Source organism: Dermochelys coriacea, chromosome 7, assembly GCF_009764565.3.
Source record: "Dermochelys coriacea isolate rDerCor1 chromosome 7, rDerCor1.pri.v4, whole genome shotgun sequence".
Lineage (NCBI taxonomy): Eukaryota > Metazoa > Chordata > Testudines > Dermochelyidae > Dermochelys > Dermochelys coriacea.
The window spans coordinates 92,270,869-92,298,100 of NC_050074.1; the positions used below are offsets into that span (position 1 = coordinate 92,270,869).

The window sequence follows — 27,232 nt, forward strand, 5'->3', positions numbered from 1 at the left end:
AACCCTGATATTCTATGGCTTGCTCCCCCCCCAACAAAGACACATGGTCTTCCTGCAGATGGCCTCTGCCTCCTGCAGATCTCTGATTGCCTGGTCTGTGGCAAGCAAAGCTTTCCTTTTCTCCCTCATGGTAATGACCTAGAGGGAACACCAAAAAAAAAAAAAAAATCACACCATTTCCTATGTCACCTATACTGGTTAGTCCTGCATGTGGAGCAGACTGGCTCCTTGTGTTTTAGATAATACAAATCTCACAGCACCAACATGGTTGTGCCGTATCAATGGGGATAATTTAATTGAGGAGTTTACTGAGGCACAGGAAAGGCCCAGCTTTTGACGATATTTAGGCAATGCTCTGCTCAGCATTGCAAGGAGCAAAGAGATGTAGATGGTGAAGTCCCATTTTCAAAAGTGACATAGCCACCTAGAAGTCTAAGTCCCATTGACTTTCAATCACACAGACTGCTAAGGGTGGGATTCACAAATTTATGTAGGCATCTAACTCCCACTGAAATCAAAAGGCGTTAAGTACCTAAATATCTTACCCTGCCCCACGTACCTCAGTCACCCGAGGAACTAAGACTTAACTACCTACATAATTTAGGACTTTCAACACTGAGCAGAGCAACATGTAAATTCTTTTAAAATCTGGATCCAAGTGACTTGTTGAAAGTCACATGATTCAGTAGAAGAACCAGGAGTAGAAACTGACTCCCAGTCCCTCCCATTGAACCATGTTTCTGTTCAATCCATTAGCCACACATCTTTCCTCTATCTATTTCCACAAATCTTTATATTTTAAACAAAGTGGAGCTTTAAATTTTTATATTAGGAAGGACTACCTGAACATTCTGGGTTATTATTGCTTTAGTCTCTGTAACACAGTTAAATCAATGGCATAAAGCCAAATGCGAACAGAAGAAACAGAGCCAAGCCCCTTAAGTTTCAGTTTTCCTAGCAGCAGCTAGTTCAGCTTTTCTGTTGTGCGTTTGGAGAGCTGTGCATAGGTTTCACTTTCTAGTTTCCATTTACTTTACTAATCTGCTGAGGAACAGCCCATGTCACATGATGCCGGAATAAGAATAAAAGGGAGTAGAGGAACAGCAGCCAACATCCCAGATTAGTAAGAAGAGAGGCCAAGCTGCATTACAACAATTGATCAGCAAAGCAAAGCCATGAGGTAAGTAAACAACAGTAACTCTGAACTGTGCCTTTTTCATAGAAATGTAGAGCTGGAAAGGACCTTAAGAGGTTTGCCATTCATCTTGTCCAGTGGTTCTTAACTAGGCATACGTGTACCCCTGGGTACACGTACACAGAAGTCTTCCAGGGGCACATCAACTCATCTAGGTATTTGCCTAGTTTTACAACAGGCTATATAAAAAGCACTAGTGAAGTCAGTACAAACTAAAATTTCATACAGACAATGACTTATTTATATGTCCCTATACATCACACTTATAAATTTATTTAGTTATTTTAAGGATCTGTATATTACTTACATATACACACACACACACTAAAATGAGAAGTACGCAATTTTTCAGTAAGTGTGCTGTGACACTTTTGTCTTTTTAGGCCTGATTTTAAGTGAGGTGAAACTTGGGGTACACAGGACAAATCAGACTCCTGAAAGGGGTCCAGTAGTCTGGAAAGCTTGAGAGCCACTGATCTAGTCCATCCCCCTGTGCTGAGGGTATGTGTTCTTTCATATGAAAATTCTAAACTTTAATTTACTTGAGTTTAGTTAACCACATATAGTACCAAAAGCAAGCAATTGTTTTACATGTTAATTAAAATGAGGACTAGATTAAAGTGATTGTATTGTTGGAAATTTAATTCTGTCAGTTCCAGATGTTCAAGCCTAAACCCCTTTCCATTTTCATGGGTGGAATTTACACCCACAAAGCTTGTGCCCACAGTTCACTGTTGCCACGAGTACTGTAGGGTCAAGTGGATGGCTAAGTAGATGATTTGTGCTCTCAAATCAGGAAACTAAGCTTCTAATTACTACTATTGTGGGTGGAACCAGAAAATGCTAGTATGATTTTTGTGCTGCAAACTGATATCCAGAAGTTGGTCTCCTTTTCTGTGGTATCTGGGGGGGTTTAAGGGAGTCTCAGAGCTTTTTTCACTAATATTTTAAAGGAGAAAACTCCAGACTTACGATGATTCTGAAAGCAAGATCATTTAATGCTTATGTGCTGAAAAGATGTTTAACCGGCTGTAACCGTGCATTAGTGAGTCACAACTGAGGATGCCAAATTCTGGACAAACTACTAAGAAATAGGGCAAACACCCCAAAACTGGTGGTTATTCTTTTATAAGATATACCAGACCAGCCACAAAAGTAAACTTCTGTTTCACCACACTGGCTAACAAGAAGACATAAAGGCAGTTTCCTCGGGCATTCTCTGGAAGGCCTTATCTCTGAATCCAGTGTTTTTGTGGTGATTTGAGTGGTTTTTTACAACCAAAGGACCAGCCACACACCCAGGTCAATATACAACTTAGATCTTGCCCAAAAATCACACTGATGCCAATCTTTTAGTATCTAAAACCTTAAGATTTATTTATAAAAAGAAAGAAAGGTGAGAGTTAAAATTTGGTTAAAGGAATCAATTACATACAGTAATGGCAAAGTTCTTTGTTCAGGCTTGTAGCAGTGATGGAATAAATTGCTGGCTTAAGTCAAGTTTCTGGAGTCCATCCACAGCTTGGATGGGTCATTCAGTCATTGTTCAGAGCTTCAGTTTGTAGCAAGGTTCCTCTAGAAGTAAGAAGCAGGGTTGAAGACAAAATGGAGGTGTTCCCAGGGCCTTTTATAACTTCTGCCATGTGGAAGGCATCCCATTGTTGAAAATCACAGCAACAAGATGAAATTTGGAGTCACATGTTTATGCCCAATTTCCCTCAGTCATTGCAGGAAGCCATTACATACACTCCAGACAGCATGTTTACATGACAGTCCACTTAGTGTAGATGGGCGTCGCCCATGGTCCATTGTTAACCAAGTGTTTCTTGATGAGTCACTTAATTCAAATAATCCCTCCAAGATGTGCTGGGTGTTATCTTGGGGGTGTTACCCCAGGAGCAAACATTTGAAATCCAAGTATAGAGCCAATACTTATAACTTGAAATACAAAAAGTGAAACATGCATAAAAATAACAATCATAACCAGTAAGTCATAACCTTTTCATAGCCACCTCACTTGACAACTTTTGTACGATATTTGCTGCAAATATATAACAGTGATTGCAACAATGCGCTATATGGTCATATTTTAATCAGCTATTGTCACACCTGAACTACAACTCCACCTGTTCATATTATTTATTTCTCTGCTATTATACACATGAAAGTTTTTGTTCTGGATTCAGGCATGGTCTAACAAAGCACTTGATCACATGCTGAACTAAGTACATGAGTAGTCCCACTGACTTCAGTAGGACTATTCACATGCTTCTACTTAAGCATTTTCATAGAGTGTCTTGCTGAATCAAGGACCAAGTGAAACAATTATGTATGAGACATCCATTCTCCTATTGGATTCATTTAATTGGCACCACAGCTCCCTAACAGGAGCAGGATTATCTCCACATTTACAGTCTCCTCTCCACTCAAAACTTGTATTTGACATTACCGATAGAAATGAGGAAGTCTTTGATGGTAGGGATATGCATTAATAGAATTACTATCACCCTTTCCTTCAGACCTCATTGTAGCATCTAAGTGGAAAACATTGAGACTAGAAAAAAAAAATATTCAGGTACATTTTCTCCCAAGACCCCAGTGATCCAAATTGAATTCCGCTCCATCCCCCCAAAGCTCTAATAGTTCATTTTGGATCCTCTTCTCCTAACCTCCCCACAATTTGCTAATAGGTCTTTCAATGTTAATCTTTCAGTGGTTCCCCAGTCAGGGCATTATCTCAGGACTCAGGAGATCTGGTTCCAATTCACTGCTTTGCCACAGACTTCCTGTGCAACTCTGGGCAATTCGTTCAGTCTCTCTGTGCCTTAGTTCCCCGTTTGCAAAAAGAGAATCTTTCCTTTCCCAATCCTCCAGTTGTCTCCTTGCTCTCTCTCCAGCACTTTCAGTATACATGATTTTGCAATTGGGTGGCAACACATACATCTGGAAGCTTGTGTGCCAATCTTCTATGTTCTGGCAGAGTTCTGCCAAGTAACAAATAAGGATTTGATTTAGGGCTCTATTTTGTTTAAGCTATACAAATATTTGTTTGTGGAGCTGCAGTGTTGTGTAGAGTTTGTTTTTTAACTAAGATTTAAAGGTATGTTGTCAGCCAACAAGTTTTAACATGTTCTAAAGTTCTTCTATGGACAAGGTAGTATGGACTTTAGTACATGCTAAGCTGGTCAAGTTGAAGCTAAAGAGTAGCCTAGGCTTCAAGTTGATTGGTTTATCACTTGGTACAGTCTACAGTGGTGTGTGTACTCTAAAGTTCTAGAATATGTTAATTATAATATGTTAGCTGACACACTTACACTCCTTTAAATCCTAGTTAAGACAAGGCCTGAGAGTCTAGATCCCCTCGGTTTCTTTTTCTGCTCCTAGCTAGGGCAGGTTGGAATTAGGGGCAGATTATCAGAGCTAAATGAGAGGAGAGCTCAGAGAAGGGATCCCCAGGGACAGATGGGTGCAATGTCAGAAAGAAAACAGTGGGGAGCAGAAGCAAGGCAGCATGTGTGCCAGGATAAGTGATCAGGCAGGAGTACTGACTTCTGTTTCATATTAGTACCACTCTGTGGAGAGTACACCAATTTGTTCTTTTCAAATGGTCTTCCAACATCTACTACTTATGAAAAATAAAATAAAGATAAGGAATGGGAAAGAAAGTGTAGTGAAGACTCACCAGTGTGGTGCCTCCTGCTGGTCATCTTGGGAATTAGCTCAATGCCAGCTCCGGAGGGCCTCCTGATGGCTGGTGTCTCGCCTGCCACAGGCCCCCCATGTCCCTCCCAGACCCCAGAGCCCTTTCCTCAGGATTCTGCGCACTGCAGTATCCGCACTCCCTGAATCTCCCCTCCCAGGGGAACCCCCAACCTTTTACACCCCACTTGCTTCAGTAGCTACTGCCAGTTGTCATCTAGCCCCCGCTCACTGGGGCAAACTGCAGTCTGTCATGACCACTCATCATTGGCAAGGAGATTGGACCAGCTACCGCTGTCTAACCCTGGGTGGCACCTCATAGCCCCAGTACCTGCATAGGCCTTTATCAAGGCCTCAGCCCGGGGAGTTACCAGGCTGGAGCTCTCCTTGCCCTTGCCCTGCTCCAGGTACCCTATTCCCAGGCAGCTAGGTCTTTCTCTCTCCACAGCTAGAGAGAGAATCTTTTAGCTTCTGGCCCCCAGCCCTCTTATCAGGTCCAGCAGGGCCCTGATTGAGCTGGCCACACCTGTGGTCAGCTACTCCGTCATCTTCTCTCAGATGTTCTCACTCCTCTTATTTCAGGAGCAGGGTAACCATTTGTAGTCATTATGACTACAGCACCTCCTTTGTCAGAGCCCTTTGATTATAACATCAGAGTTGTTTCTGAGGCTGTGGATGGCATTGCATTCTGTACAGCTGAGGTTATGAGGCAAGTGATGCTGTTTGTTCACAATTTCAGGCTGTGCATGTCTGCGGAAGCACTTTATGTAGAAGTCCAGTCTGTCATTTCGACCGTCAGGAGGAGTCCACGCAGTACTAAAATTCATTTGCAAATTTAACACCATTAATTTAGGCTTGAGTAGGGACTGGGAGTGGCTGGCTCATTACAAAAGCAGCTTTGCCTCTCCTGGAATTGACACCTCCTCATCTATTATTGGGAGTATACTACATCCACCCTGATTGAATTGGTCTTGTCAATACTGATTTTCCACTTGTGAGGTAACTCCCTTTCCTTTATGTGTCATTATATAATGCCTGCATCTGTAATTTTCACTCCATGCATCTGTAGAAGTGGTGTTTTACCCACGAAAGCTTATGCCCAAATAAATCTGTTAGTCTTTAAGGTGCCACCAGACTCCTTGTTGTTTTTGTGGATACAGACTAATATGGCTACCCCCTGATTTTTGAATCCTGTTATAGTCGTGGTCTTCACAACATCCTCTGGCAAGGAATTCCACAGGTTGACAGTGTTGAGTGAAGAAATACTTCCTTTTTCTTGTTTTAAACCTGCTGCCTATTAATTTCATTTGGTGACCCGTAGTTCTTGTGTTATGAGAAGGAGTAAATAACATTTCCTTATTTACTTTCTCCACACCAGTCATGATTTTATAGACCTCTATCATATCCCCTTTAGTTGTCTCTTTTCCAAGCTGAAAAGTCCCAGTCTTTTTAATTTCTCCTCATATGGAAGCTGTTCCATACCTCTAATAATTGTTGTTTCCCTTTGCTGTACCTTTTCCAATTCCATTGTATCATGGGGTGAGCTGATCTACACAAAAAGTATTCAAGATGTAGGTGTACCATCAATTTATATTGAGGCAATGTGATATTTTCTGTCTTATCTATCCTTTTCCTAATGATTCCCAACATTCAGTTAGCTTTTGTGACTGCCACTGCACGTTGTTACTCCTGAAGGCATTCTGTGCCAAAAAATTAAAAATTCTACACACAATATTTTAAAATTCTGCAAAATTCTGCAAATTTTATCAAATAAATGTGGAGGCTCCAGCATAGCATTGGGGAGCACAGGCCACTGCTTGCACAAAGTTGGGCAATTACCGTGCAGCTCCCACTTCCTGGGACATGGACTCGATGGTGAGGCTGCACCCAACCCTGACACAGTGCATGGACCGGGCATGCTCCAGAAACCCCTCAGAGCCCTGCCCCTCCATGCCAGGTTCATCAGGTGTGGGCAGGCAGGCTCACAAGATAGGATCCAAGTGTGAAGGAGCTTAGCGTGGGGAAATCCAGGTGTGGGTTGAGAGGGTTCGGTGTGTGGAAATCTGGGTGCAGGCAGCTCAGTGGGGTTTCTGGGTGTGGGGGGATCTGGTTGCACAGGGGCTTCATGGGGGTTTCTGGGTGCAACAGTAATGGTACTGTTCAGGGGGGCCAGGTGAAGGTAGTTGGGGCTCAGCAGGGCAGGTCTGAGTGTGGGTGGGGATAGAGCTCTGCAAGGGTGTCTGGGTGTGGGGGGCTCAGTGGGGGGGGGTCCAGATGCTGGGAGAGTGGGGTTTAGTGTGGTTGGGATCCAGGTGCAGCAGGTTGGGGCTCAGTAGGGTGGGGATCTGGGTGGTTCAGGTGCAGGGGGAGTGGGGCTCATTGGGGGGGTTCTGGGTGTGTGTGGGGGTGAGGCTCGGCAGGAGGGTCTGGATACACAGGGGTTAGGCAGATGGGTGGAGCAACTCTCTGTACAGTGATCCGTCTCGCTGCAGCTGAGGAGCGAGGGGTTCAGGAAGCATGGGGTAGGTAGGGGAGTTTGCAGAGCTTCCTAGAGCTGGGGGAGAAATCTGGGGGTGGGTCTGACCGGCCCCAGACACCATGCAGGGGAAGAGAAAGTCCTGTCTTCCCGAGTCCAGATGGAACTAGCAGCTGAGCCTGGCGCAGGGTAGGAGCTACCAGCTGTGTCTTCCCCAGTCCCACCCCATAGTGATTTATCTCTCTGCCAGCTGCCCTGGGCACCCAAAACATACTTTTGGGGAGGGTTGCATGACCACTCTTGTGGCTTTTCTTTGCTTCCCTGACAGAAAGTCATTTTTCTGCAGGGAAACACAGAAATCCTGCTCATGTTCAGTGGTGCAGATTTTCCCCATTGAGTGGATGTTTTTAGAGACTGTCCACAATGACAGAGACAAGATCTCTTTCTTGGGTGGTAACTTAATTTAGACACCATCATTTTATTTGTATAGTTGGGATTATGTTTTCCAATTAATTTATCAACAATGAATTTCATCTGCCTTTTTGTTGCCCAGTCACCCAGTTTTGTGAGGTCCCTTTGTAACGCTTTGCAGTCTGCTTTGGACTTAACTATCTTGAGTAGTTTTGTATCATCTGCAAATTTTGCCAACTCGCTGTTTATCCCATAGGTGCCAATTCCTTTGGTGCTCCAGGGCTGGAGCACCCACAGAAAAAATTAGTGGGTACTCTGCACCCACAGGCAGCCACGCTCCCCTCCCCACCGCACCTCACCTCCGTCTCCTCCTCTGAGCGCACCAGGTCCCCACTCATCCTCCTACGTCCCAGCACTTGCCACCACCACACAGCTGTTTGGCGGCATAGCAAGCTCCAGGAGAGAGCGGGAGAAGCGGGAACATGGTGCACTCACGGGAGGAGGTGGGGAAGAGGCGGGGCTGGGGATTTGGGGAAGGAATCGGAATAGGGGCAGGGAGGGAATGGAGTTGGGGTGGGGACTTTGGGGAAGGGGTTGGAATGGAGGCGGGGCAGGGGAAGAGGGGGAGGGCAGGGATGGACTCAAGGCAGGGCCAGGAGCAGAGGGGCGTGGAGCACCCACCAGCACGAGCAGAAGTTGGCGCCTATGGTTTACCCCTTTTTCCAGATCATTTATGAATATGTTGAACAGTACTGGTCCCTGTACAGACCACTGGGGGCATCACTATTTACCTCTCTCCATTGTGAAAACTGACCATTTTCTCCTACCCTTTTTTCCTATCTTTTAACCAGCTACTGATCCATGAGAGGACCTTCCCTCTTATCCCATTACAGTTTACTTTGCTTAAGAGCCTTTGGTGAGAGCCCTTGTCAAAGACTTTCTGAAAAAGTACATCATGTCCACTGGATCACCATTGCCTACATACTTGTTGACCCCTTGAAAGAATTCTAGTAGATTGGTGAAGTATGATTTCCCTTTACAAAAACCATGTTGACTCTTTCCCAACAAATCATGTTCAACTGTGGGTCTGATCATTCTGTTCTTTACTATAGTTTCAACCAATTTGCCTGGTACGGAAGTTAGGCTTAATGACCTGTAATTGCTGAGATCACCTCTGGAGCCTTTTTAAAAAATTGTCATCACATAAGCTATCCTCCAGTCATCTGGTACAGAAGCCGATTTAAATGATAGGTTACATACCACAGTTAGTATTTCTGCAATTTCACATTTGAGTTTACCATATTTGGGTAAATACCATCTGGTCCTGGTAATTTATTATTGTATAATTTAATTTGTTCTAAAACCTCCTCTAAAGACACCTCAGTCTGGGACAGTTCCGCAGTTGTCACCTAAAAAGAATGGCTCAGGTTTGGGAATCTCTTTTGCATCCTCTGCATAGGTGAAGACAAATGTAAAGAATTAATTTAGTTTTTCTGCAATGGCCTTACCTTCCTTGAGTGCTCCTTTAGCATCTCAATATGATAGTCCAGTGGCCCCACTGGTTCTTTAGCAGGCTTCCTGCTTCTGAGGTTGACCTAGCATTATCAACTTTGGCAGTTAGGTCATCTTAACTACGTCTCTCGAGGGTTGAAAAATTCACCCTAAGCGATGTAGGTAGTTGACCTTAGTTTTAGGTGTAGACCAGGTCTGAACAACATCCTAGCCCCAGACAAACAAATAAATGGAAAAGTGTGCAGATCAGGTATAACATAGCCCAAATGAAGTGCAAACCAATTTAGGCCTCATGCCACTTTTCTATCCTTTAACTACCCACTAGTGTAACATAATACAAGATAATTTAATCATACAGAGAAAATATGATCCAACATGGACAAGAAAACAAATGCAAAAGCAGAAATACTATAGAACAGACTATCAACACAGGAAACATGAAATTAATATTATATTCCCAGGTAAGAGTAATGTGAAACTGGAGAGAGAACTTAAGTGTAGAGAACATTACAAAATGATGTAATGGTTACCCAAAGAAGCATTGCAAACCCAGGAAATTCAGAGTTAAGTTATCATAGAAGAAATCCTAACTTGTTAAATTATGGAAATATACATTTAGGGTACCCAAACTTACTTGCCGTAATTTTTTTTGTAAGCCTTTGTTTGACTGTCTTTTTTAAGCAAACACTGACATTTGATTACAAGCGCCAATATTACGTTGTTTTTTTTATATAATCTGACTTTCATGAACTCGCTACATCTTTGATACAGTAGTTTACATGGGATCAGAGTAACAGAGACAATATGAATAACCAATTGTGTTCAAATCTTCAGACCTATGAGCTCCATATCTTTGGTTTCTCAAAGTATTGTTCTCTGGTTAGTGCCACTTGTGACGCACCCTCTCTCTGAAGCACCTGTAGAGGTGACATTATTGCTATCTCACTAGTTAAGATTGGCAATATTGTAAATTAAAAACAGAGGTACAGAAAAGCAAAATAGAAGACCCTAACCCTCTGGGGTAAATAAAGTTTTAATTTGCATCTCTTCTTCTCTTCACAAAGGCTTAAATATGCTTTTATTTTTTCCTCTAGCAATATTTCCAAGAATTCACTAAAAACTGTCTTGCTGCAACTTGAATGCCATTTTACATGGACTTTGCTGAAGGATGATGTTGATCTTGATGACTTAGAGGAGACAATTTGTGATCAGATTGAGTTTCTAATCACAAAATCCAAAATCACTAATTATAATCTGCTAGCCTATGTGAAACACATGAAAGGCACCAGTGAGGAAGCTCTGGAAAGTCTACAAAAAGCTGAAGGAGAAGTTCAAACAAATCATGCAGATGAGGTTGATAGGAAAAGTCTTGTTACCTGGGGAAACTATGCTTGGGTCTATTACCATATGAACAAATTTCAAGAAGCTCAATCCTACATAGGCAAGGTAGAAAGCAGCTGCAAAAAGCTCGCAAGTGCATCTCGCTATAAGATCCAGCTCCCTGAGATCTACTGTGAACAAGGGTGGGCACTATTAAAGTTTGGAATAAAGTATTATGAAAGAGCAAAGAAATGCTTTGAAAAGGCTCTGGCAGAGGAACCCAACAATCCAGAATTTAATTCTGGCTATGCAATTGCCATATATCGCCTGGAAGATTTTCTTACAAAAGGCTCTTCTGGTGAGGACTCATCACTGGAACCTTTAAGGCATGCAGTAAGGCTGAATCCAAATGACACCTTTGTTATGGCACTTCTTGCACTGAAACTTCAGGACATAGACCAAGTTGAAGAAGGAGAAAAGTACATCAAAGAAGCATTGCAAAAAACCCCAGATCTTCCCTATTTATTGAGATATGCTGCAAAGTTTTACAGAAAAAAAGGATTAGTGGAGAAATCACTAGGGTTTTTGAAAAAGGCATTGGAATTTACACCAACCTCTGGTTTCCTGCATCATCAGATAGGTCTTTGCTACAGAACACAATTATACAAAATGAAAAAGGATACAAAATATCCACCTAGAGAGCAGATGGAGGAACTGATTCAATTTGGCATTTTTCATTTTAAAATGGTGATAGAGCAAAAATCAAAGTTTATGTATGCCTATATTGACCTAGCAAGCATGTATGCAGAAGGCAATCAATATCAAGAAGCAGAAGACACCTTTCAAAAAGTATTTAAGATGGAGAAACTCACCTGTGATGAGAAGCAACAACTCCACTACCGCTATGGACGCTTTCAGGAATATCACAAAAAATCCGAATCTGAGGCCATTAATCATTACACAAAAGGGCTGAAAATTGAGAAAAACTCACATGAAAGAAACCTGTGTAAATATGCTCTGAAGAAATTAATAGAAAGGAGAATTCAGAGAGGCTCTGCAGATGCTAAAAGTTTGGGTATTCTTGGACTTATTCACCAACTGAATGGGGAGAAGCCTCAAGCAATTGAGTGTTATGAGAGAGCCCTGGCACTGGAGCCTGATAATGAAGAATACTTGAGTGCTCTCTATGAGATACGGCTTTCCATAGAAATCTAAAGCTTCTAATAGCTGGCAGAGAATCCATTTCTGTAACCACCCAAAAAAAAATTTTTTTTCAAACTGTATATGATGAAAGTTTGTCAACTTCCTGCATTATTTATACGATAGCCTGAATTCCTCATTTAGGCAAAACTTGCATTGGGATTAGGCCTATATTTTGGACGCTGCTTATTGGCATGTAGTGCAGACTTTGTAATCCTAGCAATTAATGAGCTCTTGCGTCCTCTCTCCCCTGTAAAATAGCTATGTTTACGTTGATAAACAACATTATTCTGCAGTGCTTGAAGTGAAAGTGTACCACCTGCTGATGATCATGTAAAACCTGGAAAATGATGTTTTCTAACTTGCATATCACCAAGAGTATGATTGGAGAAAACACATAATAGTTATCTATCTTTTGACTCAATTTAAGATCTCTGTAAATATCTGTGTTTCTGTTAATTTCTGCTCTTAGATACATAGCTTCATCATGAATCATCAGAACATGCAGTACACTGGGAAAAGATGAGGGTTAAAATTCATCAAGAGTCTGTTAGTTCACACTCTTTCAAGACATCAGATAATTGAGTGCATCCTTCTATGAGGGAAGGAAATACTAATGATCTGATTGGATACTACTGATGGGTTTTATAATTTTGGACAAGGTGGATTTATCTTGTTACTAGGATGCACACTTTGGAGCTATATTCAAAATTCAGTATGGGTCATGGACTTTTGTGAGTTTGGGAGTCTGTAGGCTTGCATAATTGACTGTGTTTGCAGTAATTGTTTAACTATGAAGAAAAAAAAAAGAGTCCTGATTGTATCTTTTTTCCAATGAGAATCTTATAAACCATGTACCATTTGCACTTTGCTATATTTTTGTAAATTATTAAACTGCACTGAGTCAATTAAATTTTGCTTTGGGAATCTGTCTGCAGACCAACCCTCACATCTGTATGTAAAAGCTACTAAAATGGCTATTTAAAGCATAGCAATAAAATTCTGATCAGATGTTAAGGAACCAGAGAAAAAGCCCCACTTGATTTCCTGGATTGTCTGCAAAGCTAGTTTTAGTAGTTTTGCACTGAACCATTGAACTGTGCATAGAGAGCATCTTTCTAGTTCAAGTACATTCCACAATCTTGGGTACGTGCACATGGGTAGAGGGGCGAGAGGACATAAGGGGTGCATGCGGCAGGTGGTGACGGAGCATTGGGCACAGGGAAAGAAGTTTGACAGGGTGTGCGGGAGGGGGTAACAGAGCACAGGGCCCAGGCACATGGGGGAGAGGAATGATGGAACACAGGGCATGGTTCGCATAGGGGAGGGTGTGACAGACCACCGCAAACAAGCACATGGGGAGGGGGTGACAGGGCACAGTTGCACGAGAAGGGCAGTGACAGAACACAGGGGACGTGCACCAGGGAGAAAGGAGTACCAGAAGACAGATTGTTAAAAAAAAAAGAAGAAGAAGAAGAAGAAGGTGTGGAGAATGTATTCCATCTTGTGAATTGCTAAGAAGAATCTAATTGGCTTAGGACTGATGGCCAAAGGGCAAAGCTTGTACAGTATGACACTTCTACATTCCATTATTGTATCTTGGCCAATGGGATGGCATGCAATGCTCCATGTAGAAAACATGCTACATTTCCAAAGCAAACCCCTTTAAGACTTTGTTTGTGAAAAAAGTAAGAGCTATTTTTCAGGACCAATTATATCTTCACTTTTGTACATTTCTATTAGACAGCAGGCACCAGTCAAAATGCAAAAACCCTCCAGCAGTTACATTAAGTGCCCAAATCACTTGTATGGTTACAAGTGCTTCATGTAGTCAGTCAGTTATCCAGGAATAAATATTACTCATCAAGGGTGTAAAACTCTGGCTTCAGATGCACATGTCGAATTCTCACTCACTGCACTGGCAGCTGTATTATTGGCAGGTGGGGTTGGTCTCTAGGAAACACAAATGAAGCCAAAGGGAATTTACAATGTCATGAAAACCCCCTTTCTGACAAAATTTCTCACAATATTGATGTCTCCCATCCCATATGCACACGGTCATAAAAGGGTTAGAGATGTACACTTCCACCTCTTCTCTCTGAAAAGGTGGGGGAGGAGCGCTTTTTTACTTTTTATAACTAAGGTCCAGATTTTCTCCACTTCCAAAAACAAAGGTGAGCCGGAATGGGTGGTAGAGGTGGGGGAGGGATTCCCTGTGAGAGAACATAAAGGGGGTGAAAGGGAAGGGAAGAGTGTCATATCCACAGAATGATCTATCCCTACCCCACCTCTTTCCCTCTCCAGGTTTGAGAACTACGGGGAAGAAGAGGAGATGAAGCCAGGAACCACTGACTCTCCAGAGCATGATCCCTGACTGGCCTCACAGATATGAGAGTGAAATATTTCATCTGCAATCCGACGAAGTGAGCTGTAGCTCACGAAAGCTTATGCTCTAATAAATTTGTTAGTCTCTAAGGTGCCACAAGTACTCCTTTTCTTGTTTCAAGTAATGTAGTCTTCTGTTAAATCGTCTATGCAACTGCTACTGTGCAGCCATGCAGCAATGGTGGTATGGCTTCCACCTGAGCCATCCTGATAGGGCAGGGATGGGCAAACTTTTTGGTTCGAGGGCCACATCTGGGTGGGGAATTTGCATGCAGGGCCATGAATGTAGGGCTGGGGCACGGGAGGGAGTGCAGGGTGTGGGAGGGGATCCATTGTGAGGGAAGGGGCTCAGGGAAAGAGGTTGGGGTGCAGAAGGGATGTGTGGTGCAGCAGGGGGCTCATGGCAGGGGATTAGGGTGCAGAGTGCAGGAGGGGGCTCAAGGCAGAGGTTTGTGGTGCGGGGTGCAGCATGGGGCTCAGGGCAGGGGGTTGGGGTGCAGGAGGGGTTCAGTAGGGGGCTGGGGTGTGGCTGTAGGAGAGGTTTGGGGTGTGGGCTCCAGCCTGGAACCGCTTACCTGGAGTGGCTCTGGGGTGGCAACGGCATGCAGTGTGGCTAAGGCCGGCTCTGTGCCCTCCCTGGCCCCGCACTGTGCCACACCACGTCCCTGCAGACACTGGAGGAGGGCAGGCAGAGGGCTCCGCGTGCTGTTCTCGCCTGTGGGTACTTCTCTTGAAGCTCCCATTGGCCGTGGTTCCCCATTTCCAGCCAATGGGAGCTGCGGGGGGCGGTGCCTGCAGGCGAGGGCAGCGCACAGAGCTCTCTGCTCTTTCCTCTCCCCCAGGGGCCTCAGGGACTTGGTGCTGGCGGCTTCCAGCAGGGGCATGGTGCCCGTGGTGCCATGGGGGCAGCAATCCTGCAGGCCAGATCCAAAGCCCTGATTGGCAGGATTCAGCTCACAGGCCGTAGTTTGCCCACCCCTGTGCTAGGGGATGAGGATGAAGGGGGCAGAAGAGTAGCACTGGGGGCCAGTCCTCCATCAGGCAGCCTCAGCACATCTAGAGGCTCCCTTTAGTGTAGGAAGGCCATGCCCTCCTCCCCCCAATCCCTGCTATGGGAGGAAACAGTTTTCAGGAAACCTTGAGGAAGGAAGGAGTAGGAATGCAGCTGTTTGTGGGGAAAGATCTTGGCCAGAAATTTCCACTGGAAAAAAATACCAGGCACCAAAAGCCTCTTAAATCTAGCAGAGAAAGGCGTAACAAGAATCAACGGCTAGAAGCTGGTGCCAGAAAATTGCAAATTAGAGATACAGCGCACGTTTTTATAACAAGGAGGGTGATTTACCACTGGAACAAAGGGAGTGGTGTATTCCCCATCTCTTGATGTCTTCAGATTAAGACTAGATGCCTTGAATTTATGCTTTAGCCAAAAGATAAACACAAGTTATTGGAGTCAGTACAGGGCTAGCTGGGTTAAATGTAATGGCCTGTGAAATACCAGAGGTCAGACTAAGATGATCTAATGATCACTTTTGGCCTTAAATTCTATGAATCTATGAATGTGAAACCTATACATTTGATGTTTATGTATCTAATGTTAAAGTATATTGCCTTCACATTCCTGGATATTTTATTACATTAAATATTAACATTCTTGAAAGAGCAAAAATAACCATCATTGAGGCAATAATTACCAAAGCACAGCTTAGATGGACAGATCTTATTATCAGAATGGGTAAGGCTAGACTCCCGAAAAAGTCCTCTATCATGAGATGAAATCAGAAGGCACAGGAAGGGCAGTAAATGTAAATATTTCAAAGATAGGATCTCAAAGCATGAGGCATAAATATAGATAACTTTGAAAAAAGAAAAGGAGTACTTGTGGCACCTTAGAGACTAACAAATTTATTAGAGCATAAGCTTTCGTGAGCTACAGCTCACTTGAAACAGCCAAGGACACACCTGAATGGAGAACAATCAACAAAAGTTGTAAGTACTTTGAAGAAGACAGATACAAAAAAAATCATTGAAAAAATGACCACATATCATGCCAAATCTTCAGTGGGAATCTACTCATTCCTACGTGACATTTGTTTGCAACCTCGCTCCTCACAGATAGGACAATGCAGCCACAAGAGAACACGAGTTGTCATGATGTCATCGTTGAATATGACAGACAGCCATACATGTTATGTACAGCTAGTCACCAACTCAAAATAGTTTAAAATTTTAAATCTCTCAAAAAAATTTCAAAAAGAAAAGGAGTACTTGTGGCACCTTAGAGACTAACAAATTTATTAGAGCATAAGCTTTCGTGAGCTACAGCTCACTTCATCGGATGCATTTGGTGGAAAAAACAGAGGAGAGATTTATATACACACACACACACAGAGAACATGAAACAATGGATTTATCATACACACTGTAAGGAGAGTGATCACTTAAGATAAGCCATCACCAGCAGCAGGGGGGGGAAAGGAAGAAAACCTTTCATGGTGACAAGCAGGTAGGCTAATTCCAGCAGTTAACAAGAATATCAGAGGAACAGTGGGGGGTGGGGTGGGAGGGAGAAATACCATGGGGAAATAGTTTTACTTTGTGTAATGACACATCCATTCCCAGTCTCTATTCAAGCCTAAGTATTTGTATCCAGTTTGCAAATTAATTCCAATTCAGCAGTCTCTCGTTGGAGTCTGTTTTTGAAGCTTTTTTGTTGAAGTATAGCCACTCTTAGGTCTGTGATCGAGTGACCAGAGAGATTGAAGTGTTCTCCAACTGGTTTTTGAATGTTATAATTCTTGACGTCTGATTTGTGTCCATTCATTCTTTTACGTAGAGACTGTCCAGTTTGGCCAATGTACATGGCAGAGGGGCATTGCTGGCACATGATGGCATATATCACATTGGTAGATGCGCAGGTGAACGAAGGGGCCACAACAATGGTTCCCGTAACCCACTCAGCAATATTGTTAATCTATCCAACTATACTCTTAGCCCAGCAGAAGAATCTGTCCTATCTCGGGGCCTCTCCTTTTGCCCCTCCACCCCCACGAACATGATACAGTTCTGTGGTGACCTAGAATCCTATTTTCGACGTCTCAGACTCAAGGAATATTTCCAACACACCTCTGACCAACATATTAACCCACAGAGACCTTCCTGCCAACACTACAAAAAGAAGGATTCTGGGTGGACTCCTCCTGAAGGTCGAAACAGCAGCCTGGATTTCTACATAGAGTGCTTCCGCCGACGTGCACGAGCTGAAGTTGTGGAAAAGCAGCATCGCTTACCCCATAACCTCAGCCATGCAGAACACAGTGCCATCCACAGCCTCAGAAACAACTCTGACATCATAATCAAAAAGGCTGACAAAGGAGGTGCTGTCGTCATCATGAATAGGTCGGAGTATGAACAAGAGGCTAGTAGGCAGCTCTCCAACACCACTTTCTACAAGCCATTACCCTCTGATCCCACTGAGAGTTACCAAAAGAAACTACAGCATTTGCTCAAGAAACTCCCTGAAAAAGCACAAGAACAAATCCACACAGACACACCCCTGGAGCCCCGACCTGGGGTATTCTATCTGCTACCCAAGATCCATAAACCTGGAAATCCTGGACGCCCCATCATCTCAGGCATTGGCACCCTGACAGCAGGATTGTCTGGCTATGTAGACTCCCTCCTCAGGCCCTTCGTTACCAGCACTCCCAGCTATCTTCGAGACACCACTGACTTCCTGAGGAAACTACAGTCCATTGGTGATCTTCCTAAAAACACCATCCTAGCCACTATGGATGTAGAAGCCCTCTACACCAACATTCCACACAAAGATGGACTACAAGCCGTCAGGAACAGTGTCCCCGATACTGTCACGGCTAACCTGGTGGCTGAACTTTGTGACTTAGTCCTGACCCATAACTATTTCACATTTGGGGACAATGTATACCTTCAAATCAGCGGCACTGCGATGGGTACCCACATGGCCCCACAGTATGCCAACATTTTTATGGCTGACTTAGAACAACGCTTCCTCAGCTCTCGTCCCCTAATGCCCCTACTCTACTTGCGCTACATTGATGACATCTTCATCATCTGGACCCATGGAAAAGAAGCTCTTGAGGAATTCCACCATGATTTCAATAATTTCCATCCCACCATCAACCTCAGCCTGGACCAGTGCACACAAGAGATCCACTTCCTGGACACTACGGTGCTAATAAGCGATGGTCACATAAACACCACCCTATATCGGAAACCTACTGACCGCTATTCCTACCTACATGCCTCTAGCTTTCATCCAGATCATCCCACTCGATCCATTGTCTACAGCCAAGCGCTACGATATAACCGCATTTGCTCCAACCCCTCAGACAGAGACAAACACCTACAAGATCTCTATCATGCATTCCTACAACTACAATACCCACCTGCTGAAGTGAAGAAACAGATTGACAGAGCCAGAAGAATACCCAGAAGTCACCTACTACAGGACAGGCCTAACAAAGAAAACAACAGAACGCCACTAGCCATCACCTTCAGCCCCCAACTAAAACCTCTCCAACGCATCATCAAGGATCTACAACCTATCCTGAAGGACGACCCATCACTCTCACAGATCTTGGGAGACAGGCCAGTCCTTGCTTACAGACAGCCCCCCAATCTGAAGCAAATACTCACCAGCAACCACACACCACACAACAGAACCACTAACCCAGGAACCTATCCTTGCAACAAAGCCTGTTGCCAACTCTGTCCACATATCTATTCAGGGGATACCATCATAGGGCCTAATCACATCAGCCACACTATCAGAGGCTCGTTCACCTGCGCATCTACCAATGTGATATATGCCATCATGTGTCAGCAATGCCCCTCTGCCATGTACATTGGCCAAACTGGACAGTCTCTACGTAAAAGAATGAATGGACACAAATCAGACGTCAAGAATTATAACATTCAAAAACCAGTTGGAGAACACTTCAATCTCTCTGGTCACTCGATCACAGACCTAAGAGTGGCTATCCTTCAACAAAAAAGCTTCAAAAACAGACTCCAACGAGAGACTGCTGAATTGGAATTAATTTGCAAACTGGATACAATTAACTTAGGCTTGAATAGAGACTGGGAATGGATGAGTCATTACACAAAGTAAAACTATTTCCCCATGGTATTTCTCCCTCCCACCCCACCCCCCACTGTTCCTCTGATTTTCTTGTTAACTGCTGGAATTAGCCTACCTTGCTTGTCACCATGAAAGGTTTTCCTCCTTTCCCCCCCCCTGCTGCTGGTGATGGCTTATCTTAAGTGATCACTCGCCTTACAGTGTGATAAACCCATTGTTTCATGTTCTCTGTGTGTGTGTGTGTGTATATATATCTCTCCTCTGTTTTTTCCACCAAATGCATCCGATGAAGTGAGCTGTAGCTCACGAAAGCTTATGCTCCAATAAATTTGTTAGTCTCTAAGGTGCCACAAGTACTCCTTTTCTTTTTGCAAATACAGACTAACACGGCTGCTACTCTGAAAAAAATTTCAGAATCTGAGCCACATATTATTTCTATTTCTTAGTGCAGGTGCTAGATTACATATATTTCTATCATTACATAAATTAAATTAAGGACCATTAAGGTTGGTAGAAGAAGAAAAAAACCCAAAACACTGGGTTCACATAGGAAAGGTTATAACTTGTGTATTAACTTGTTTAGGTACTGGATGTACTGTATATTTCAGCAAATCTGTACCAGTGTAGAGTTTTGTATGTATGAGAGTGATTTTCTTCCCCACCAGGTGGTTCTGTTGCTTAGTTTTGTGCTGTCAAGAGACTGAGCCTTTGGCATTATTCAGAATGAAATATAACTGAAAGAGGTGAAAGCTGCTCTGTTTTGGTATTGGGTCGGATACTTAAACAGGGCACATTTGTTAGATTTACATCTTTAAATAGATAGAAAATCCCTGAAAAACACTACCATGCATTTCACAGCCTACTTCTTCTTCTCAATAGGGCAAAGCTTGAAGAAGCTGCACTAAGTAACTATAGAACAGATCTTCTAGCTTAGAAAAGCTGGGAAAACTGAAGCCATGCCTGATTTTTACCAAGCAGGCCTAGGATTTGTATGAATAACTCCAAGTTCAATGGGGAAAGGAGTGTTCTGACTTTTTTTTGTTTGGTTTTTTTGTTTAGGACAGTGGGCCAATTCTCAGCTGGTATGTATTGGCATTGCTCCCTTGAAGTCAATGCTGATTTACCAGCTGAGAATCTGCCCCATTGCCTGTTTCTCAAACACTTCTTCTTGGGTATTCATTCTCCAGGTGAAATAAATTCAGAGTAAGAATCCTAGAATCCTAACCTGAGGTTGTGCTTTTATTGCCTCTTCCCCCTCTGCTAAAATCCACTGATCCTAAAACAGTTTAAGATTGGGTTTTCAACACCATTGCAGGTAACATGCTTTTGCCAGTGAGTACTGATTTATGAGGAATGGGCCAGGCATTTAAAATGATATCTGAAAACCCAGTTATGTATATTCAGTTGTTTAGAGCAATAAGCATATGCAGACCATAGAAGTGGTAGCCATGTAAATTCAGTGGGTGAAGAATATGAACAAATAACACAAAAGTTGTAGAAGTTTCCTTTTTATGAAGCTAAAAATACAAGAAAAGTAGTCAGCTCCAGTACAATTTGGGAAGCTGGATCACCTCGCTCTGGGTTTCATTTGCACACTATAGTTTAGCACCATCAGTAGTGTAATATTTTTCTAAATTGCTTTAGCTTCAGTTGTGACTACATTTTTTTTTTTTTTTAACTTTTATAGTATATACTTGATAAAAGCAGAACGCCAGTCACAGTGGGTGCTGTAAAAAAGTAAACATTTATCACGCTCCAATACAAATGCCTCACTATAGCCTACATTTTAAGTACAAGAAATATTGAAGGTAATGCCACAGTGAAGTATTTGTTTACTTACTAATGGCACCCACTATATAACACCACACAGTGTTTGTAAGCATGAACATCGACACAGAGAGCCAGATTCTTAGCTGGTGTCAGTTAGTGAAGCTCCACTGGCTTTGATGGAGGTATGCTGATTTACATCAGGTGAAGACTTGGATCATAAACCTATCTTAAGGACACACTCAAGGGATCAACAAAAATCACTTGCATAGTAGAAGTGATCCTTATCTGAAAGTAAAACAAAATTGCATTGGAAATCACACGGGAATACTTTTTTTGGTGGTCCCTTAAGAGCACGTTGTGGAGTGGAGTGGTGTTAGGAGTATTTTATTTTTTATGTAGGCACCAGCTTGGCGAGTCAGGATGCCTCATTAATAGAATGGTTTTCTTAGAAGATTTGTAAAAGTTTAGCAAACTAAACTGTGGGTCTACACGGTACAAATGCCACTATAGAGTATATTCATCATATAATATTTTTCAGACAAAGTTTTTTCATTGAAAAATGACCTTTTCTTGAAAATGATTTTTTTCATGACAAAATTAATGACTTTTTCAAATTGCTTTTCACTCAACTTTTCATCCAGTTTTTTTATTTCAATTATGATAAACAAATTGCTTAAAATAATTGTGATAAATATTGAAAAAGTAAAATGGGTCAGGTTCAAACACCACTGAATGGAAAAAACATTGACATTTTTGGTTATTGTTCCCCCCTTTCCCAATCAGCTGAAAGTATAATTATTCATAAAGCACTACCAGTGTGGTCATCTATGAACAATCAAGCATCCAGATCCTCTGCTGGGCTGTGGCACTGAAGTCAATGGAGCTATGCTGATTTGTACCAGTTGAGGTTCTTCTCATGGGTCTCTTCTCAAGGAGCTTGCAGCCTGTTTCAGATGCAAACACTTCAGACATGTCTGAAGTGCCAGAAGTCAGTTTGATGGGATGTCTTCAGGGAGAAATTACAGTAGTATAAAGGGCCCTACTGTCAATCAAACCCTAACCCCGCCCCTTGACCCCTGCCCCCTTCACCAGAAGGCCTGCCCATGGGGTATTACATGGGGTCAAGGCTGCCACATGACCAGAAGCAAGGTGTGTCATGTGACCCCTCTAACTACTCGTCCCACTTCCCTCTACCAACCAGGAGGTGTTTCACCCCTCTAGGCCTACCCTGAGAGGAGATTTGACCAATCAAGGCAAGTTCCAGGGTGGGGGTGTCCTCTCCAGAAGTGGGTCATGTGACCCCTCTAACAACTCCTCCCCACACCCTCTACCAATCATGATGGGTTTCACCCCTCTAGGACTGCCCCGAGAGGAGATTTGACCAATCAGGGTGAGTTGCGGGGGTGGGTGACCCACCCGGAAATAATTCGTGTGACCCCTCTAACAACTCCTCCCACCAACCTCTACCAATCAGGCCACCCCGAGAGCAGATTTGACCAAAATAGGGCAGGTTCTGGGATGGGGTGAACTGCCCAGAAGAGGGGTGCGTGACCCCTCTGTCAATCAGAGCGCAGCACCATCACCCCATAAGTCCCAGCGTCGGGCAGAAGAGGCCATCCTTTACCCAGAGTGCATGTTTTAGAAATCGTGGAAACATGGCCTCCTTCACCACCTGTGAGAACTTCGGACTTTGTTTTAGGCCCGAGCACCTTTGGACTTGTGTGGAGAAAGCGCTACCTCAGTGAGAGTTCTGAGGAGGACCCTTTGGCCCAACCGTTGGTGGATACGGCGGAAACTGACCCCGAAACCCAGATGCTTGTGAGGCACCCTGATGAGCGTGATGGCCTCTTGTTGTCCACCCCCCTAGAGGTCAAAAGGGATCATGGCTTGGGGGAGTTACAGGTGGACAAGGTGAACGGAAAAGACAACGCTCAGGTAAATGAATGTTTAAGACGTGACGGTCGGGGGTGGGGTGGGGTAGGGTGTGTAATAGGGGTAGGAACCAGAGATTGTGTAAATCAAAAACCAAGCAGGAGAGTACTTACACTGTTTCTTTTCTGAAAAAATCTCTCAACAGCTCAATGATGCCTTTCTAGAGGCCTTTGAGAACTTACACAGCGGTAGCCCTGTAGGAGTAAATGTATCATGCATCAGCTGTTTTTGCACATGTCTGAGATATGGATCTCAAGAGGAAAAGGACAAAATGGAAGAATGAAGCAGCACGGACTTCCTCATGTTAGGAGTCATGGCATCCATTTTTACAGGCGGTTGTAAAAGGTTGTGTTAAACCAGGCAATTAATAAAACTTATTTAAATGTGTTAATATGAATGTCATCCCCCACTCATACATGTGTTAGCAAAAGATGGTGCCAGTAACAGTCATGTCTCCAGAGACGGCTCTGTTAAAGAAAATATATTACACCCCCAGGGAAGTTGGGAGCTTTGGCGGGGTGAACCCTCTTTTTCAAATGACCAAAAAGCATAGTAAAACTTTAAATAGAAGACAGGTAACAGCTTGGCTTTCAGACCAGGATGCTTACACTTTACACAAACTGGCTCGAATATGTTTTTTAAATGAAACGAGCATTGTTTCAGATGTGGATGCGCAATGGCAGGCAGATTTGGTGGATATGCACCGGTTCTCCAAACACAACCGCAATTTTAAGTACATCTTAACAGTGGTAGACATTCTATCCAAATATACCTGGGCCTTAGGCCTAAGAGACAATATGAGTGGTGAGGTATCCAAGGCCTTTAAAGCTATTTTTAACAAAGTGCAGGTGCCTCAAAAATTACAAACCGATCGGGGGAAAGAATTTTTAAACAAACCCTTAAGCAGATTGTTAAAGCGGCATGGCATTCACCATTTTGTTACCAACAATGAAGTCAGAGCAGGGGTTGTGGAGCGATTCAACAGAACTTTAAAAACTAGGATGTGGAGATATTTTACAGCCCATAACACCTTTCGCAACATCGATGTGTTACCTGACTTTATAAAAAGAGAGTTACAGCCAGAGCATTCACAGAACTATACGTACCAGACCCGCTGATGTTAACCCTTCAAATTCTCTGAAGGTATGGAAAACAGGTTATGGAGATGGTTTTAAAATAAAACCAGTTGTTGCCCCTTTTAGAAAAGGCGATCACGTGAGACTATCTAAAACCAAAGGAGCTTTTGAAAAAGGTTATGAACAGACATTTACCGATGAGATATTCATAGTGGATGAAGCCTTAACCAGGAGTCAGAGACCTGTATACCAATTAAAAAATTATGAGGATGAGACAGTTACTGGATCTTTTTATCCTGAAGAATTACAAAAAGTAAACCCCAAACGAGACAGGATTTACAGGATTGAAAAAGTTCTAGCAGAGAAAGGAAAAGGGCGAAAAAGCAACTATTGGTGAAATGGTTGGGGTGGCCTGATAAGTTTAACAGCTGAGTGAAAGCTTCTCAGCTCTGTGACATTTAGACACAAACAACAAACCAACAACAAAAAACAAACAAAAAAGTTATTCCTCCTTCAAAGACAGAGAAAATGAGCGATGGCGGATTTTACATTACTTTGCCCAGCAATGCCAGCTCTGCAGTTTTTCCCCAAAACACCAGCTCGAACTTTACAATACGGCTAATTAAGCCCTTGGATCTCCCAGGTGCCTGGGAGGTGGGGTTAGTGGAAATACAATACCCACACAGCTGGAACACTATCAACGAAGACACCCCTTTTGAAATCACCTTTGGAGATATGGCGTGGAGTTTCATCCTACAACGAGGTTATTACTCATCCATACCCGAATTACTGGACCATATGAACAGTACCATAGCTCATCACCCCGGACCGCCTGAGATGGTCATGAACTACAACCCTGGGGGTAGAAAAATTAGACTTAAATCCGCCACTTTTACTTACATGTTTTCTACCAGCGGGGAGCTAGCTAACATTCTGGGTTTGGGCCCCAAACACAGCGTCCAAAAATTCCCTCTCAGCAGACATTACAGGGGGTTTTAATTCCTTGCATCTGTACACTGATATTGTAGAATACCAGTTTGTGGGGGACTTTTCTGTTCCCCTGTTACGTTGTGTCCCCGTCCAAGGAAGGAACAACGAGTTTGTCACCATCACCTACGATAAACCTCATTATGTCCCTATCAGTAAACACCACATCGACACCATTACCATTGAAATAAAGACAGATCAGAACTGAAATGTCTCATTTTGCTTTGGCAAGGTGATCATCAAGCTACACCTGCATCCCCGGAGAGAGCGAGTTTTCTAAAAAGCAAAACACTATTATGGTAATCCTAAAAAATTACATCGACCCCAACATCTACAGGAACTATTAAAAAGCCCAGGTGGGATATGCCCTTCCTGGATATCATGGGGCCCCCGTGATGTATGGGGCGGGTGTGGGTGGAATATTCCGTAGCCTCTTCCGAAAAGCTGTACCGCTTTTGAGGCGGGGACTAGAGATTATTAAACCCCACGTAAAAACTGCCGCTCAAAACATAGCTAAAGACGTGGTAGGTCATGTCTCCTGCGCTGTTCTGGAGAAGGTGGAGAATACAGCTTCACAGGAAGGATCGGGGCTGATGTACATTAAAAGGAGGAAGAGGAGAAAGAAATGTGTGATGCACAGGTCCCCCGAAACCCTTTAAAAGAAGGGCTTTGACCCGCAGAGTCAGCCATAAGCGAAAGTCCAAGAGGAAGCTGGGGCGAAAGAGGAGACTCTCTCCGCCTGATAAAAGAGATATATTTTAATCAACATGGCTTTTGTTCACTGCGGGTCTGAAGAGTGCACCAAATCTGAACTAGACTTGTTCTAAATAGCCCCTATGCAGACCAGCATTGAGAAAAGCATCTACATTGAGGTGCCACCTCTATCGGCCGTTACGGAGTCTGCACCCATTGACTTTTTTATAGCAGGGAATGGCATAGATTATATGGATTTAAACAACACACTGTTGCAAGATTGTAAAAGGAGATGGAACTAAACTCACCGCAGATGCCGAGGTGGGCCTGGTGAATTACCCAGTGACCTCTATTTTTAGTCAACTGAATGTCACGCTGGGAGACGACCTTGTAAGCCAAAGCAACAACTAAAAAGAAAAGGAGTACTTGTGGCACCTTAGAGACTAACAAATTTATTAGAGCATAAGCTTTCGTGAGCTACAGCTCACTTCATTGGATGCATTTGGTGGGAAAAAAAAAAGTCCCCCCCCCCCCCCCCCACCAAATGCATCCGATGAAGTGAGCTGTAGCTCACGAAAGCTTATGCTCCAATAAATTTGTTAGTCACTAAGGTGCCACAAGTACTCCTTTTCTTTTTGTGAAGACAGACTAACACGGCTGCTACTCTGAAAGCAACAACCGTTACCCTTACAGGGCCTTTATAGAATCAGTGCTCAATTACGGCGACGACACCCTCGCCACACAATTTTCCACTGGCCTCTTTTACAAAGACACTGCCGGACAACAGGAAGAAACGGGATTGGATGGCAAGAATCTAGGGTTTGTGAGGCGTGCAAAGCTGACTGCCCAAAGCAGAACAGTAGAGCTTCTGGGTCATCTACACAGCGACCTGTTTTTTCAAGAAAAACTATTGTTGAACGGAGTGGATGTGAAAATTAAACTGACGCGCAGTAAAGATGCTTTCTGTTTAATGGGCAGTGGAACCGAAGGTTTTAAACTACGCATTCTATCAGCATCCCTTTTTGTGAAGAAAGTACAGGGGCCCCCCAAGCATTCGTCTGGGGCACGCTGAAGCCCTGCTTACTGCTAATGCTAAATAGCCTGTGGACCATGTGGGTATGAAAGTGTTTCGCATCCCTGCGGGTAGCAGGGTCAGTAGCCAGGAGAACCTGTTTTTGGGACAGTTACCCAAAATGCTTGTCCTAGGGTTTGTGGATAATGATACCTTTAGCGGGAGTTACACTAAAAATCCCTTTCATTTTAAGCATTACGACATTAATTTTGTGGCCTTGTATGTGGATGGTGAACAGATACCAACCAAGCCTCTGCAACCAGACTTCAAGGCAGGACGCTGTGTGAGAGAATACATGAATCTGGTACAGACGGCGGGTAAAACACATGAAAGATCGTTCTCTGTTAAATCGACCATGAAGCGTTTGCACAGGGTTACACCTTGT

General features: G+C 43.4%; 1 protein-coding gene and 1 long non-coding RNA gene across 2 annotated transcripts; both read left to right on the top strand.

The window, feature by feature from the left end:
- Positions 1-1,031: 1,031 nt before the first annotated feature.
- On the top strand, positions 1,032-12,726 carry LOC119859527 (interferon-induced protein with tetratricopeptide repeats 5-like). The gene is made up of 2 exons (XM_038411754.2): positions 1,032-1,180; positions 10,388-12,726. Exons 1-2 carry the CDS (start codon positions 1,176-1,178, stop codon positions 11,826-11,828), a joined length of 1,446 nt encoding a protein of 481 aa, XP_038267682.1. The 5' UTR covers positions 1,032-1,175; the 3' UTR covers positions 11,829-12,726.
- Positions 12,727-14,735: 2,009 nt separating this feature from the next.
- On the top strand, positions 14,736-23,412 carry LOC122461099. Its single transcript, XR_006282830.1, has 3 exons — positions 14,736-16,184; positions 21,871-23,022; positions 23,165-23,412. It is a non-coding gene; the product is annotated as an uncharacterized LOC122461099 (long non-coding RNA).
- Positions 23,413-27,232: the final 3,820 nt, after the last annotated feature.